This window comes from Python bivittatus, unplaced genomic scaffold, assembly GCF_059951505.1.
Source record: "Python bivittatus isolate LINGU-HERP-01145 unplaced genomic scaffold, Pbiv_v1 ctg000050_np1212, whole genome shotgun sequence".
Lineage (NCBI taxonomy): Eukaryota > Metazoa > Chordata > Lepidosauria > Squamata > Pythonidae > Python > Python bivittatus.
In genome coordinates this window covers 1,535,465-1,553,803 of record NW_028277033.1, presented here as the reverse complement: position 1 = coordinate 1,553,803, position 18,339 = coordinate 1,535,465, and the positions used below count along the sequence as shown (strand labels likewise).

The 18,339-nt window shown below is 39.8% G+C and overlaps 1 protein-coding gene across 3 annotated transcripts in view; it reads right to left on the bottom strand.

The window, feature by feature from the left end:
• The window catches only part of VCL (vinculin), a 72,404-nt gene that overhangs the window by 21,256 nt on the left and 32,809 nt on the right, over nucleotides 1–18,339 (bottom strand). For 2 of the 3 annotated variants that reach the window (XM_007424894.3, XM_007424896.3), the window contains exons 6-13: nucleotides 15,289–15,449; nucleotides 8,537–8,627; nucleotides 5,720–5,867; nucleotides 3,865–4,018; nucleotides 3,304–3,479; nucleotides 2,465–2,655; nucleotides 2,044–2,243; nucleotides 982–1,110 (exon numbers count right to left, since the gene is read on the bottom strand). In XM_007424894.3, coding sequence (XP_007424956.1) covers nucleotides 982–1,110; nucleotides 2,044–2,243; nucleotides 2,465–2,655; nucleotides 3,304–3,479; nucleotides 3,865–4,018; nucleotides 5,720–5,867; nucleotides 8,537–8,627; nucleotides 15,289–15,449 — 1,250 coding nt within the window. Of the gene's footprint in view, nucleotides 1–981; nucleotides 1,111–2,043; nucleotides 2,244–2,464; nucleotides 2,656–3,303; nucleotides 3,480–3,864; nucleotides 4,019–5,719; nucleotides 5,868–8,536; nucleotides 8,632–15,288; nucleotides 15,450–18,339 lie in introns of all 3 variants that reach the window. The other variant, XM_088128691.1, reaches the window with a different exon arrangement.

Genomic DNA, 18,339 nt, shown 5'->3' with positions numbered 1-18,339 from the left:
GGATTAATGGAGAAATAAGCACCACAGAGAGAACTTTCTGGCCCTTTTAAACATCTTGTTTTCATATTTTTATAAAGCTGTTCAACTAATCAGTAAAAAATAAACTAAAAAAAAAACAGTAGCGGAAGTTCATTCAGTTGCTGGTCATCAAAGATAAAGCACTGAAGCAGGAGCAAAATAAGGATCTTGGAACGTTTCCCACAAACTCAACCAAGCTGTTATATCCGTAGTGAGCAGTGTCTCTGAATGTTCAATATGTCTACTCCAGCTAAACCACAGTTCATTCTGCAGCCATTGCAGCCTTTCTTGCAGCATCAACCCCATTTGTCTTTTTCCCAGGATGAAAGGTTGCTTCTACATTGTGATGAAAAATGCTTTCAGGACTGTTCAGCAAGGACTCTTGGCATACAACTGGAAGAAGCACCCTATTATCACAGCTCAGTTGGACTTAGCTAACCACAGGCTTCTTCTCTGCTGTTTCCACAGCAGGAATCCCAGGCTGGAAATACAGAGCAAACCCTTTTCCCACCAGAGGTGAACAAGTGGGTATCCCAAGAGATGAAGTGTTTCCGATCCAGTTGGAAGTACTTCCAAAGTTGAGCATAACATGGAGGAGAAATGGAAATATGCAGGGTTCTGTCCCTAGCCTTAGGCGTGCAGAGAATCTGGGTAATTAAGCATATTGCTTAGCTCCCAAATCTAACCTTTGAAATCCACTGACTTTCTCCCTTCTAGTTAAATTATATATAATGGCATTTACAAAAGTTAACCAAATTTTAAAAGATAAAATGTTGGACTCAGAAATAAAAATGTTCTCTGAAGAAATCCTGTTAATTCATTGATATAGAACTCTAAAAGACTGGCATCTTCGCACTGGTCTGAGGATAACCTTAAAGAGAGTTTTATCTAGCAGGGCATGCTAGAAAGGGTGGAAATAAAAGTTTCTAGTGGCCAAATGTGGGATCCCAAACACAAACTCACCTCATCCCTGTTGGGTGCGTCTGGAGGAGCAGTGGCTGCTACTGCCAACAGTTTGATTGGGGTTGTGGTATCACTGAACACATCAGAAACTTCCTGGGTCATAGCTTCTTGCATTCTTGATTTAAGGTCCTTAACAAGAATTAAGAAATTTCACATTTAAAGATATATTAATGTGGTTGGGGAGTGGCCCTATTCAACTATTATGCCAGGATGGGGTGTATCCTTGTAAGAAAGAGGAGTTGAGTTGCCCAGGCCCCCACAACCCCAACTTCCCCCTCTTGAACAAAGGACTTTCCCTCAACTTTCCAAGCACTGCAAAGGGAACTCAAATAGAAGCCTCCCACAACTGCCCATATTCAACAGAGCTAGAAACGTCAGGGTTTCCAACAGAAGTGTGTAACTCTGGCCCTAGGAATGCTTACAATCCTAAACTCTAGGGTGTGCCCCCGCAAGAAATCCTCAAATTTTAATCTGATACAAGGTGAGATTTCTTAAATTCACAAACAGTAATTATATTATCTTTAATTAAGTTGAGTTAAATGGATTATATCAATTTTAAACTACATATCATATTTTTGATTTTGTCCCCCTCCTTTCTAGAATTCAAGTGCAAGTGAGGCTTTTGGCCAGAACCCATTCTAAAGCCTTATCTTCTGAATCCTGCCTTATTTTCTGAATAGAGCTAAAAGATAGCACAGGGACTAACACAGAAGGCCAGATTCAAACCATGCTGAGTAAGTGGAGGAGGAAGAGAAGGGAAAGAGGAAACAATTTTTAGCAAACTGGGAAATGGGATCAGCTAGATAGAGTGAGGGTGCTACCATCTTCCTCTACCACCCATCCTTCAATCAGAAATTATGAGTATTAATGTAGGTGGGGAGAGGGAGGGAGGGGGAGAGAGAGAGAGAGAGAGACTGTGTTGACTTTCTCAAAGTCAGCTTGTTAAGCGTTAAGAATTTTCATTTCCTTCCCCAAAGTTATGCTATGGCCTGTCATCTAAGTTAAAAAAGAAAAATCCATTGAAACTCTGCTGGGAAAGTCTTCTAACTTCGTTCTCTTTACCTTCAATGCATCCTGCAGCTGAACAGCCACAGCTCTAGCTTGAGGAGAGTCTCCTTCACCTCTTGCTGCCAAATCAGCTAACTGGCCAGCAAGCTGCTCCACACGGTCACATTTGCCAAGCAAGTCTTGACGGTACGGTCCCATCATGACATTGGCAAGACGACGCCCTTCAGCCACAAGTCCCCGGAGAGCAGCCTGGCCTGCATAAAAAGTTATCCACCTGTCTGTTAGGTGTTCTCTTGGTCCAGTAATGAAGCAAGAGAAAGAAGCTGTGCAAAAGGGCAAATGAGGTTGAGCAATATCAAGAATTATAATAGTAGGCCATTGAAGGAAAGTCTCGCCTTTCCAAAGTTGCTACAATGCATCATCATAAAGAAGTTGTTGCTCATCCTCTATTAGGAAGTGATTTTACACAGCTTACCTACACCCCGATCATCAACTGTAGGATTGTCTATCCATCTTTGAGCTTGCTCAATCTTGCCTTCCAGATGAACAGCTGGTTTGACGGGTCTGCTGTTTGCAACGGCCTTGTTGGTTTTAGACTGCAAATTCTGAAGTGATGTAGCTATTTGCTTGGCTAATGCACGGGCTTCTGGAGAATCGCCTTTCCCACTATTGAGAAAAGAAATGCCGTTAAGTAAGCCTTGTAAAATGTTCTGTTAACAAGACAAAGTTTAAGCACAAGAATTGTGAATCAGCTAGTTATAAGCTTAAGCATTGTTCTTTGTTAAATTTAACAATGCCTGATGGATTTGTTACGTGGTGATACAAGATTATATTTATAAGGGAAAGCAAGAATCATAAGGCAGAAAAAGCCCAACGAATGTCACTAAGGATGGTTCAATTTAAATTGCTATTGACTAAGGACTTCCCTTAGACACATCTAAAGATATGGAAGCGCTACTGAAACTGGAAACCTATCTCAGCTTTATCACCAATTCTCAAGGTGTCCTCCAAACAATACTGGATTATTATAGCTTGAAAGTGCAAAGAACTCTGATAGAAATCCATCTTCCCTCCCCACCTTGCCCTGAACTATTTACCACAGACACCTAGGAACAAGAACCTTAAATTCATATGTTCATATGCCCACAGAGTTTCTCATCCCACAAATAACACATTACTGAACAGCAACACAGAGGCAATGCTATTCCAACATGAAAGTTTGAACACTTTAAAGCAACGGAACTTACATGGTGGGAGTCAGGCAATTGAAAAACAGGGATTTTTCAGATCTCCACAAAGGAGGTGAATACTTACTGTTTCCGAAGGTCTGACAATTTAGCTGTTAAAACAGAGATTTCCCCCAAGGACCGCAAAATATCATCTCTCTCTTTGGGATCTTCACAGAGTTCTGCAATTTTCCTGGCTTCAGTCATAATGCCTCGGATGTGTTCTTCTCCTTCGCTGCCCCCATTAGGATCTGCTAGCCAGCTCTTCATATAAAGAAACAAGTATCAACAGATAACCCAATGGTCTACTTACAGTCTTTGAATCTCCCATGCTCTAACACTGAAACACTATTCAGGTCAAAACTGGCTCAACTGCAGATAACGTACCCCACATTTTCTTGGTGCAGCCAAAGTCTGTCTCAAGATTAAAACTATAGTTCTGGCATAAAGTGATTTTACAAGGAGCCTACAGGAAGACTAAACAAGATTCGCAACTGTTGAATCCAATCATTCTCAGATCATTACAGCAACTAAAGTCATTATCGAGCCTAATATCAGAAATCAGAATCATTTTAAGGGTATCCGCCATCCTTTGGCAGAACAAGGAGGGGTCATTTCGTTCTTTTTTTCCTGGCAACACTGTGAGTACCTGAGCTGCATCAATCTTCTTGGCGATTGCCTGCTTAGAGTTGGTCATAGCCTCCAGCTTGCGAGCTGCGTTTTCCACTTTTGCAGTTAGTAGATCCAGCCCTTGGGAGATCTGCTGAGCCTTCTGCATTGCTAGAGGTGTGGCACCCTGTCCCCTGTTCAAAGGAAGAGAAAGACATATAAACCCCCAGATACATTTGCAACAATTGACTTGAGTTCATATAATTCAGAGGGGGCCAATATAGGATCCAGGATGATGGGACAGATGCAACAGCCACTAGATGAGGCAAAACCTGCCTCACCTCAAATACTGGAAATTTTTCCTGCCATCTTCTGGATTATTGCTCCCTCTTCTGAGAGCTACTCAGTAAAGAGTAAGTGTGCACTATTTGTTTTGGTTTTTTTAATCCCGCCTTTATTATTTTTATAAATAATTCAAGGTGGTGAAAATACCTAATATGCCTCCCTCCTCCTGTTTTCCCCACAACAACAGCCCTGTGAGGTGAGTTGGGCTGAGAGAGAGGGATTGGCCCAAAGTCACCCAGCCGACTTTCCTTAAAGAATCCATCTAAAGGAAATTGTGAACATTTCATGATAAGATAAAGACAAGATAAGGGATTTAGCAGAGATTTTGACTCTGTTCCATTGCCAGCTGCAAGATGATGGGAAAATGTGGATGGGGCTATTTGGGCCACAAACAGAGCAATCCAGGGCAACTTGTGGCTTGCTGGTGGCCTACAGACATTACTGTGTAAGCAGTATCTTGGATGTGAAACCCCACACAGAAGGGTGTTTAAATAGGAACAACAGGAAAAGGAACAGACTTTGCCTAATTAAGACACTTCTGCTTTCCCCATGGCAGTCTTTATTGTGAAATGGGGAAAAAAATCACAAAAATATTATTACTAATTTTATTTTTATCCTATTCTTCCTCAGCAATAAAACATGCTACCACAAAACAAACAATAAAACAATGTGAGTACAACATTTAAAACACTTCCATTGAAAATATAATGGAGACATCTCCTTGCAGAACCATGTTTATCCTAAAGGAGTATGACTCTGAATCTAAGATAACCCCCCTCAAAAAGGCAGAGTGGGCTGAATAAGATATAAAACACAAAGAAAAAACTTGTGCAATGCCATTTTCCACCTCATCCACTTTGGGCTAACTCTAACTCAAACCAGCCTTGGAGATTTCTCCCACCCCAATAAATGGGGTATGGGTGCATATGAGACACACACACATATACTGTACATTTGAGCGTCTATGCAACTTTGAAAAGCCACACTTCTCAATCTACTACAGTAGTGCAACCATCACTTGTACATACAGATCACTTCAGCAGATGTAATGGTACATGGGAATGACCTTAGGAAACAGGAGGAAGAGCCACAGACTAGACAAGATCAAAAAACATGAAGCTTAGTTTCTTGGATTGTAAAGGTGAGGGGGGAGAGATGTACCTTCAGATTCTGTCAATGTAACTTTACAATAAAGTTAGAGCTAGTGCTTCTGGGTGTGCTTCTTGTCTGGACTACCCCACAAGGCTGACATTGGGGACAAGGAAAATTGCACTAAGAAAGTCTTAAATAAAATTAAAGGGTGCCTTAGCACAACTCTAAACTGAAAGAAGTTCTCCATGAAAATTTGGGCAAGTAGAATGCAGGGCAAAGCTAACCCCTTGAATAGTCTTACCTACCCATATTAGCGTACCAGTAAAATAAATAGACATAAATTCTCCCCTGTGGGTGATTTTAGGAGAACACTTTTTTTTTTTTTTTTTTTTTGAAAGACAGGATTTGTTATTCATCCACATACATTTAAATGTATTTGGTAGCAACGGGCTGTTTACCTGGCCCGAAGGTCAGCTAGTTGATCCGTCAGCTGGCCTAGCATTTTACAGGTGCCTAGAATCTCCCGGCGTTCTTTGCCTGCGCACAGTTCTCCAACATTTCCTGCTTCATCCAGGATTTGCCTTATGGCTTGTTCACCAGAGTCCCCTAGGAAGCAAGAATGTGAGACAGTGGGTCTGATGCATAATTTATCCTTAGGAAGTTGCTCTTTCTACAAAAAGCTATACAACATTCAATGAAAGAAAGGGAAGAATGTAGTGAAAAATCCATCATAAACAGAAGAGCAGGATAAGGTGGTTCCAGGTGATCTTTTTATAGGATTGGGCATACAGCTGGAACTGGAAGTCATTTTCAATACTAAAGTGCAAAATCATATTCTTAAAAATATATTCCTGATCATTTATCTTTAAAAGTATTCTCACTTTTGCATAATTTCAGAGAATGAAAGAGGTAGTTTCACTTCCTGTAATTTCTTATTCTGGGACATTCAGTGTTACATCTGGGTTAGGACCATCTTCTAGATGGATATGTTTCCCACCAAGGAGGAACTTGTCCTCAGCAGGAAAAAAATGTTCTTGCTTGCTGTATCTTAAAATATTACAGAACAGAACAAAAACATTATTGATTTAGTCATCTGACCATATCAAAAGTATAAAAATTAAAATATTAATACTATTCCTTTTATCAAGCCCATCACTGATTCCACTGATACCAATTCAGTGACCACTACTGACTACAGCGAGTTTAAATTCTCATATAGGTAGACCTTGCTTAGCAATGGCCCTGTTTAGCAACCATTCGAAGTTACGACAGTGCTGAAAAAGTAACTTTACGTCCTGTCCTTGTATTTATGACTGTTGCAGCATCCCCGCAGTCACATGATCAGCATTCAGGCACTTCACTTCTGGAAGTTGAAGTCCACACATCTTAAAGATACTGAGGTTGACAAACACTGTACTAGAGGACAAAAGCAATTCCTAGAAACTGAAAAAAACTATGAGAGCTAGTATAGTATAGCATTAAAATACTAGAACTGACCATGGAAAACCAACCATAAGTACTCAGTCCAACCTAATTCAAATGAGGCAAGGCCTCCATACTCCAATGTGGGATAAGAGAAATGCAGAAGATTCTATAGCAATACTTTACTCCAGGAAAGAAATACTTCTGGTATCCCAAATGATGAATCATTCTGTATAAAATTACAGACATAAAAAGATAAAATCTACCCCCCCCCCCCAAAAAGAGCTAATTCAATATTCACAGTGCTGATTAATGAGCATCTGACAGCTAATTTAACTATGCATGGAAACAGGGCTTTTCTACTAAAAAAACAATAACATGGATATATGAACAGACTCTACAGCTCTGAGAACCACACTTTCTTAAACCAGAAGGAGTCTCCCACTTGTTGGCCCAAAATATTAAGCAGCAAATTCAGTAGCAGAGGAAGCAAAGCCAAAAACACATCTCAAGCCAAATGGCGACAAGAACAATTGTCCCATGTTCCAGAGGACCTTGTACCAGAGGTTGACATTTTTGACAGTACCTTGGCTTGACAAGGTCTACCACTGGACATGATCTGCTGGAACCTCAACCATATCTGTTGTTCCTGGGGCTAGAACCAGGAACCTGCATGCCAAGCTTCATTATCTGCCTGTAAAATGCAATCCTTTGGGTTTTTTTTAAAGTTTAGGTGTTAGACGGAAAAGAAAATAAATATGATTCTGCAAATCTAAAGCCAAGATTGTTTACTAGTGTAAATTGGTGACATTCTAATATATAGTTAAAATGAGCTAGTTATATTAACCTATACAGCATGGCATGGCATGTTTTTAGAAGTTGTCTGATTCCATCAACTCAAAATCTGATCAACACCCTGGGGCCAACATAATCAAATCAAGATGGAGAGCCAAGATTGATTTAATTAATTATTGAGTTCCACTCATATATATTTATTTTAATGCAGATAGTGTTTCTTAACATAAGAGTTACGCTACTACGGCAATAAATATGCAATAACCAGGAACATAAACCATTCCAGAATATTAATTAAGGAAGATTCCAAGCTAAATTATTGGGATAACTTAATAAAATAAGCAAAGCTTTCCAAACTCTTTCTTCTGGACCAGCTTGCCCCCTGAAGTGCATACGGCCCTCACCCTCATAGCTTTCTGGAAGTTCTTCTGGAGGGCCTTTCAGGATTGATATAGTGTGACCTACTTCTTAATTTTATAATTTTTAGCTTTGTATTTTAATCGTAATTTGATTTTTGATTTGTACCTTTTTAAAAACACTTCATATCTGTAACCTGCTTAGAATCTGGCTGGCTGGCTGGATAGATGGACAGACAAATGCATTTTACAAATAGTTAGCATAATATTAATTTGTTTTCACTGAAGGAATCACGTCTAAAAGCTTCCACTGAAAGTAACCTGTGTTTAAGCATGCAATTACCCCATTAAACAAAGGAATGTAAGTGTATAATAATTCAGCATTCCTAGAATCTCAGCTTTCATTCTGCTAACATATGTCAACCTGAGGGCTTCAAGTATAAATTTGAGAAAAACAGCAATGACTCCTTAATGTAGGGGGAGAAATGAGACCAATCAGGATTCCGACTGGTGGGGAAGCATTCTAGGATCATGGATGCTGCTCACTCAGCTACTGACAAAACCAAAATAGATTATGGGAAAGGGCTTAATTTAGTCTAGGTTGCATTTTTTTCATCTGTCTTAGGAGCAAACCCACCATTTTCCTCTGGTATAATATTCTTTTATATTACTCTATTCCATTTTTATTACCGTCAGCATTACCTGCTGGAGCAGTGGGGTCCCTAAGCCAGCCCTTGGCCTGGTTCATCTTGGAATCAATCAAAGCCAGGGCTCTCTTCATGGCTTCCGTGTCCTTCACAAAAAAGAAGAAAATGGGAAATTATCCTAATAGCAGACTAACAAATCCAGATGTTGATGTAGAAGCAATTTACAATACAAAACACTTCTTGGTTGGCAGGCACTTCTTCCATTATAAAGAACTCATGGAAGTATCAGCTGCACATGTATTAAATATAAGACACATTTCTGTTACTCAAAACGCTCAAAGTATAGCATGCATTCTTTAAGGCCTTATTGTGATCTGTCATTTTCCAAGCACAGAACACTCAAAGAAAAAGAAATAAAACAGCATTTCAGAACTGAACAAATGTTAAATCTTTACCTTTAGAAAACAGAATAATAGCCACACAGAACTCCCCATGCACACTTCATTTTCTCTACCCATTCCCTGCATGAGTGGTGAGATTATTCTTATTTACTGGTATTTAATTCATAATAGAGGAGTAAAAAATATGATGCCACACCCTATGGATTATAAAGTTCCTACAAGCCCCATATTTCCTAGTTCTTGTTCCTCAGATAAAATTATGACTGGGTAAATCAGCAATATGGAGGATGCTACAAACATAGAAAGAGCATTCACACCACCACCCTTTGGGACTGCTGTGGAACTTTTCAGAAGAACCCATCTGAAGATCAAAAGTTAAGTGCCTTGTGCTCTGACCCAGTAGAAAACATTCCTCTGCCATTCACCGCAGCACCACATAACATTCAAAACCCATAGCAGATACCCAGGTTGGTTCTCCAAACTTTGCACAACTTAATAAGATTAAATTTGGAGAGTGGAAAAATGAAATGAGATTTAAAATGGTTAATTTGCATGTTTTACCCTCTTCACTTTAAAATGAAGTTCCTAAACAACTTTCAAAGAAAGGGGCAGAAGTCATACTTGACTTATCTATGTCAAGGTTGAGGAACTGAATACAGGAGAGATTGGCTGATTAGATTAATATGGTTGCCCATCTCATATAATGGGACACTGAGTGGCTAGTACAATCAGACATTGATACAATAACAAATACAATGGATAAACACACATCAGAAATAAAAAATAAAAATGGTCAGATGATGTCAGGAAGCATTTTCTGTCTAGAAGATTCATCCCACAGGACAAAGCCCTCCCCTCTCCCGCAGAAAGGAGTCAAGCACTCTTTTCCTCTCTCTATGGACGAAAGGGGGCCTCCTAAGTTAGCTGCAGATAACTTGCATCAGCAGTTCTCCATCTCTCCTTACATCATCATCATTTTGGTTCAGGGAGGATAGTGATGATGAAAGAGTCTCTGGCCTGCGTATGAAATGAGTAACAAGGATGGAACAATACTTGTGAGAAGGAACAAGCTGAAGACCCCATTCCTCTGCCTTGACAAGCAAAGCCATCCTGCAATCCTCATCATGCAAAATATAACCCTTCTTTAAAGGTTTACTTGCTAGTTGGGACCTTTGAAGTCTGAACAGCCTGAGCTGTAGGAGTATTTCATGACCAAAGAAGGCCACGCTAGGAGGAACGCACCGTATCCAACTTTATGCCATAACTGCTAACTTAGTGCTTCAGTGCCTCAAGATGCCAAAAAACCTCTTTGCTAACAGGTGAGCTACTTTCTCAGCTCAGATAGTGCCAGCCTTAATAGCTAGTGAGAGATACTAGTATTAAGATACTATTATACTATTATCACCATTCTCTTAAATGGTCAGATGTTCACTTGTGTACCTATGCTAAGTGTTCCTTAGTCTTGCATTCACCTTTCTCATTCCTGGGTCCAGATAGATGTTACTTTCTACACAATAAGAGCAAGCAGGGAGAAAGGGGCATGGTCCTTTCCACTCTCTAACAGATGTTCAAATGAGTTTTTGAAAGTGAGTTTGTGTGGGTAAATGCACACACATGGGCAACAGTTGGTGCCAACAGGTATAATTCCATGTACTGGTGGGGGGAGATGGGGAGGGAAATGAGAACTTTAACCAGGATTGTTCTTTTGTAGCAAGAATTTCAAATATAGGATACTGGAAAATCAATCATTAATGTCAACTAAAAGCACCTTTCACCAAAATCTTCAGAGTCATTTTTTCAGAGAACCACCCTCTTATTTATCCCATTCTAATCCAGCTACCGAAAAATCTGTTCCACATTTGTAAACACCACGTCTACTGCAGAGGTATCTTTTCCTTAAAAGGGAAAATTTAATATCCAGGATTGGACAATTTTCAAAGATCTCCCCAGAAGAAAAGTATCAGACATTTTAAGTTAATAAAATAACAATTAAATAAATAGGGTTTTAAAGTGGGCAATAAGTTTTATGGCCTATGGATATATTTGAACCTGAGCAAACAACAATCTAACTGATGTAACCAGACTCCTTAGAAAGCGGTACCACCTACAGTTTCCACCACAGACATCTCTTTCTAGATAATGGGAACTGGAAGGTCAGTTTTAAGCACTAGATTATGCCTGTGATTTTCAGGCATGAAGACTGAATTCACATTGTATTTTCATTTGATCAAAATTATTTATTTATTTCATTTATGGGCCACCTGACTTATAACTGTGGGAGGCTTACAATTAAAAACTAAGGGGGGGGGGAGAGAGAGAGAGACAGAGAGAGAGAGAGAAGACAAAGAAGAGATCACAAGTGACCCAAAGACAAACATAAACCCCAACCCCCCATCCAACAGGGGCTCAACTTTCATCCTGCCCCAAAGCTGGAAGAATAGCCAGGTCTTCAATAGCTTCCTGAATGTTTTTAGGTGGGAGACATCCAGATATTTTTTTGGGGGGGGGAATATCATTCCAGAGGGCAGGTGCCACAACAGAGAAGGTACAATTCCTGGGTCCCACTAGATGACACTACTTGACCAATGGGACTTGAAGTGTACCCACTCTGCCCAATCTCACCAAATCAGCAGAAACAACAAAAGACAGGTGGTCTCTCAAATAATCAGGTCATATGCCATGAAAGGCTTTAATAGGACATAACCAGCACCTTCAATTGCACCTAGAAGCCAACAAGTGCAGCTCATGGAGCAGTGGGATCATATGGGCATAACAAGGCATACCCATCACCGCCCATGCTGCTACATTCTGGACCAGCTGCAGCTTCCAAGTGATCTTCAAGGGCAGCCTTGTATGGAGCGCATTTCATAATCCACCCATCATTCTTGAGTGACTAAGGCGTGAGAGACTGTCTGAAAGGCCCCCCTGGTCCAGGAAAGGTCATAACTAGCAAAGGCCCTCCTGGCCACAGCTACCTGCTCTTTGAGGCAGAAGTCCCAACTGTGCGCCAAATGTGAATAAGTGCAACCCCATCCATGACCAAAGATGGAAGATCCCCAGAGCCAGGGGGCCCAAATATCCACACCCACTCAGTCTTGTCAGGATTGAACCTGAGTCTGTTCCTCCCCATCCAGACCTGCACAACCTCCAGAATTGGGAATAGGATCTCGACAACATCACTTGGTTGGCCCAGGACCGAGATGTATAAATGAGTACCATCAACATAATGGTGATACCTGACCGTGAACTGATGGATGACCTCAGAGTGCAGTTTCATGTAGATGTTAAACAGAAGGGATGAGAGTGTTGAGCCCTGTGGCTCAATCTCCCCACCCCCATTAAAACAGACTGAAACCAGCCACAAAGGAGACAACCACCACAGATCAATGCCCTCGCTCCCAAACCTTGCAGCTGATCCAGAAGGATACAATGATCAACAGTATCCAAAACTGGTGAGAGATCATGGAGCATGAGGTTGGATACACTATCCACACCCTGGCTCTGCCACAAATCATCAACAAGCATAACCAATTTTGTTTCTGTACTGTAACCCATCCTGAAACCCAACTGAAACAAGTCCAGATAACATGTCTACTCCAGAATCCTTTGGAACTTCTTGAGGAGAGGGCACAGCACCACCTCCTTCAAGGCTGAAGGAACAGCCCCCTCCCTCAAAGAACCAGATACCACTGCATGGACCCAACCACAGGTTACCTCCCAGGCAGCTTTGACCAAACAGAAGAGACCCAGCTCTAATGAACAGGTGGCTGAGCTCACAGTACAGAAGAATCTGTCCACTTCCTCAGGAGTCATAGCTGCAAACTCACTCCTGATAACCCTACAAAAGTCTGCCTTGTTTGCAGTTCAACTCCAAAGTAAATCCAAGCAAATTTATTTATTTGATTGATATATCTGCCCATCTTGCCATACCTCCAAATGCAATGTTTCACATGTATCTGTTTCTAATAGTGCCGTAAGTCTACAAAAAGGTCATTTCTCCCCTCTCATAAAGCTGAAATTAAAAAGAACAGTTGCCCAAGTATGTCTGAAGCATCTCTCAAATCTATTTTGTTCAGGCAGGAAAGCAAAGACTGGGTGAAACTTCCTCCTTGAGAACAAGATGCTTGTAAGCTCAAGAGGAAGGAATTACAAAGCTGGACCTCCTGCTCCCTGGCAGGAAAGCAGCCACAACTCAACCCGTGTTTCCACATCCTGCAAATGTAAGGGCGGCTGTCACTCACTTGGAAACCACCCCATCACACCAGCAATGCTTTCAATCACTTGGAATACTCTGCCTTTGAAGGTGAGTAGTATAACACCCGCCACACAGGAAATTGCACAGCACACAGCACAACATCCCCGAGCCATGCTTTTCTGTTTTAGTACAAAAGGCAGTAGTTGTGGGTTGAGGAAGAGATCTTACCTTCTAAAAGGTGAGGGTGGGGGGAAAGGAGAAAATTAAGGAGAAAGTACATATAAGTAGTAGTTCTAAAAAAGAAATGATTATTAATAGCGGGCTAATCTGCATTCAGTCCTAAATGATAGTGGGCACCCTCTGCAGAAGCAGGAGTTCACCCTAAACCAAACCACCTTCCGTCTATCTCAGTGATGAATAAGCCAAAATTCAGCTCCATTTCACAGGTCCGTGATTTAGTGCCAATGGTCATTTGGGAATTATAGTTTCAATGAAGCAAAGCATCACTAAATTCTGAGTGTGTATGCGTGCTTAAATCAAAATAATGTTTTTCAGAAATCCTGAAAGTCAGTTGCAGCTAGCAGGAGATACAACGTTGGGACACCCGACAGTAAGTCAGAAAGCTGCAGAACTGAAATTAAATGCTGATTTATTCCTTTTCCTAGCAGAGCAGAAGGCCTCAGTTCTTCAGTCTAACTCCTCCCACAGGATCATCTTCTGCTAAATCATAGCTTATCCTTACATGGGAACTGGGCCAGTAAGAGCAATGGATAGAAATGCACAGCTTGAGATGCTTGACAGTTTTGTGGTTCTCAACCCACAAATTCTTCATTAAAATCTCTGAAAACAGTCATTTTCTCCTTGAATCCAACACATTTATAGCGGTCCACTGATTGGAAATTATAGCTTTCAACCAAAAGCAAAAATTCAGTTTTAACCAATTTAAGTCTCAAGTTATAAATCTGTGGGCATTTAAGGTACCCATCTCAAAACCTAACTCCCGGAAGGAAGGGTCTCCCTCTATTTTTAATTTTGTTATTCTTTTTAATCCTTTTCAAAATATTCCAGGTGCTCATCCCCTCATTTCACAAATCTTGATCACATAAAATTTGTGACTCCTTGTAGGAATGTAAGTATTTATTGAAATAATCACAAGAAAATGTCTAGAAGAGGGCTGAATGTAAGTAAGATTCTGATCACCATAACGTCCCTTTAACTGATTCTCTTAGCTCAACATCTGCAGAAAGAATTACAATGTAACTGGATAATTTTCCAAATCCTTGCAAGGAAGTTGGGTAAATTTCGTTTTGGATGCTTTCATGTGAAAATCAATTGGGGGCAGGGGAGGCTCCTGCTTTAAAAAACTAATCGCAATTCATCACATGCTTCCAGTACTCATATCCCAGTTTCAATTAAATCCAGAGTCAATCTCTCTTATTTCCAAGGAACTGTTGATAATTGAGACAACCCATTCAGAAGTTGCACTATAGGCCTTTGTGTTTCCTCCAACCTTCTTGCTCATGATCTGTTTCAGCTCTAACCATAATTTGCCATCATATCCAAATTGAAGACCAGGTATCACCTGTTCTCCAAAAAGTATTAAAAAGGCAAAATTTGAAGTGGTTTGGTTTCCAGTTGTGATGTGAGGGCTAATTGTAGCTTGTGCCCAAGGCACCCAAGGAAACAAAGGATCGTGCCAAAGAGGAAACTGAGAAGAAAAGTTCAGATTGGAGAGGAGGAAGGAGCCCAAAGTACTTAAGGCTCTTTTCTTATCCCCCAAACTGTGGTTTAGAGCAGTGTTTCTCAACTTCAGCCACTTTAGGATGTGGGGACTTCAACGCCCAGGCTTCTGGAAGTTGAAGTCCACCTATTTTAAAGTGATCGAGGTTGAGAAACACTTGTTTAGAGGAACATTCAGATTATGATACTTTATTTGTTTATTGGGTGTTTGCATGCCAGGAGATGCAATTTTAAAACCAATAGCAATCCAATTTGTTGGATTCATTATATGAAGACTGTAGGGCAGTGTTAAAATATTCTCACTATTTTTAATGTGCTGCTAACAAAGGAGTTATATTATCTTAAAGGTAAAATCATATACCAAATTAGCTAATGTCACTCTGTAAATTAGAACCTGTATTTTTAAAAACACAGGTTGAGATTCTTGCATCTCTAATCTTAGCTTGCTCTCAAACTAAACAGCACACCCACCTTGCTGGCCCAAGCATCTTCATCCCAGGATGTGAGCTGTAACACACGGATTATTTCATTTATTTCGGTACTCATCTTCTCCACTGTAAATTTGCGGTTTTTCAAGGCTTCCTCAATTCCTTGGCTTTGGGAGTTTTTAGTTGTGACAAAAATCTTCATTGCTGCAAAAATTACATGGAGGGTCAAACAATATCGGGGGGATACGGGTAGGAAATGCCCTTTTACATCAACTCGGGCAGAATAAATAATGATGCTTATGGATATTTCCCAGAATGTGTTTTTATATATATAATCAAGAATTTTGATTATTATAGTAAAATCTAATACAAACTAAACTTAAAGAAAACAAAATAGAAAGAAGGAGTAAAAAGTGCAAGAAAAAAGTAAACAGAGAGAAGAAAGAGAAAAGTAAGACTACAATAAAGAGAAAATAAATATATAAAGAAGTAACTTCCAACCCTCATCACAACATATATAAACAAATTTAGTGACTCTTCACCCCCTCTAAGGTTACATTATCTCTTCACCCCATATCCCATATTTGTTTATCTATAAACAAATTCATAAAACATCATCTTTTCAGTCCTGGTATCAGCTGAAAGTCCATAAAGGGTTCCAGAAGTAACAACACATCTTGTTTTAACCTTGATCAAATAAACCAACTTTATATTCCTTCCTTTTACTTCTAACAGCCTTAATCTTTAGTTCATTCAAATACTGTCATAGGATTTGATTTCTCTTCACTTCTTCTTTGTCCCATCGCACAGAGTTCTTCAAGGCTTTAACAAGCCTCTTTTGTAAATCCAATAGGAATTATCCAGGTTATTCTCTTGATTTCTCATTTGTATTTCCCTATTACATTTTAAAACCTCAGCCAGTTTCTTTTGTAGATCCAGTGAAACATCCTTTTCTAAGTCATTCTCTTGGCCTGTCAGTTGTAAATCCACTTTCAATACCATCTCTATCTTGTCAGCTAAAATTTGTTCTACATCTGTCATTTCTTCAAAAACATCTTTTGGACATAGTCTATTCACAGAAGCAGACATCATTATTGACATAGTTGATATTGTGGGTACTATTTTCTGATTCCATTCTTCAAAAGTTTCCTTTAGTATTTTTATGTTACAACATTTCGCAACATTTTACAGGCTTGTAAATCTTTCCCCTACCTAAAATGTTTAGTCCCCTCTAGTATCCATTTTTGGAATCATGAAATTGCTTATCTTTATTATGTCTTGTAAAAGCCAAAACAGAAGCTATTTCCATAAGAAGCTGTTTGTTCTTTATAATTAATTCCAAAATCTTATTGTAAAAGTTTCAATATTCCAATTTTATCTGGATCCTTAGTCTCTTTATAACTTTCTAAGATCAAAATCTTATTTAGCTTTTTGCAGTTTATTTCAGATTCTTTAAATTTTTAAGCTTATAATTAAAATGCTCTTTCATTCAGGATTAAAAGCAGATTCACCCGGATTTTCAAACTTGTCATCCTGAAAGTCTCTAATAGCTTAGAAGTAGATGATGAGCAATTTCCAAAAGTGATTAGAAAGAGAGGTTTGTGAATTTAGCATCCTTTAAAAATCTCCACAGCAGTTGTGAGCAAGATAGCTAATCCCATCATCTCCCAGCACTCAAACCTACAGAAAACTGCTGTCCTGCAATCTCCTCATGAGGAGCAGCCATCCAGAGCACATGTGAGTGATCTCCTGTCCTCTCCTTATCCAGAGAGGTTCCAAGGAACCAGTCTACTCACTGGTTCCTTGATCTTTGCCATGATCGTCAGCTCTACTTTTACAGAGCTGTCTTCAGTTCACCATACCTGCCCCATAAGTCTATTATTGCTCAGAATATTTTGAGCTCTTACCCTTCGCTAACTACATAGCTCTTCTTTAAGTTAAAGTGTAGTCACAAAATGCATACTGGGCCATTGTTCAATCATTATGGCACTGTTGCTGCAGCATCTTTCCAAGAGCACAGCTCTTTCAAGAAGCAATGAACAAAGCCTCAGACACCATATGAGAAATACAACCCCTTTATTCCACAAAACATTATTATTCTAGGATGTCGCACATCAACGTGAACAAGTAAAGGGCATATTCAGACAAAGTCTAATCTGATCCGAAGGCCTCCAGTGATGCCTTCTTGTCTCATCAGGCATAGAGAATGAAATTATATCAAGAGTTAGCTTCTGAGGAAATACAAGTTCCTTAAGCCTTTTTAAGATCTACCCAGTGGGCACACAGAGAGAGTTGGATCTAGCCACTCAACCAGACGGGATCCAGTTCTCCACCTACCTCAAATCATCAGCACTGAGTTGTGGCCAAGTGATATTGTAAGGAATTATAGAAGGCATCTGCCAATGACCTTCTACTGCTTCATTGACCCCTTGCAAATTCAGACTGCTCCTGACTCAATACTCCAGAAGCTTAAGTTTCAGTAGAAACTTAATGTTAGACCCTGGTTAGCAATGAACCTACAATATTTGAAAATGCGCCTTTCCCCCACATATCCTACTTCAGAAGTATGTTAAAGTCAGAAAAGACCTTGTTCTGATATTAATGCACTCTGACCAGCTCTAGAATCAGGGCACTTTTTAGTTCCTTGTTCATGCAATTCACTCCTGCAGATTCCTTTTTGAAATAATCTGAAGCAATTTCCTCCCTGCCAAGATTTCAAATATAGACAGTCAGCGGTAAGTAATGTTTCCTTTCTTAATCACAATTATTGTTATTGTTTGAGCTAAATGTTCATGCTTTCCTACAAATGTATAAACTTGATCCAAAATCAAACAGTGGCAAGATCTTAACCTGAAATGCAGTGCCCACTCAAGGCAAGCATCACAAATATAACTACATATAAATAGCCCATCCATTGACATGGCTCAGGAAGCCCAGCTTCCAGAACATAAATAGGAGATATGTAGCCTGCATCAGCTGAGAACTTCTCCACCCCGCAAAACGGTCATAAATAAAACCACCTAGTTATGAAGTTGGTTTACAAGACACATAAGAAGACATTCCTGAACAGTTTTCACTATGCATATTTCTTTGC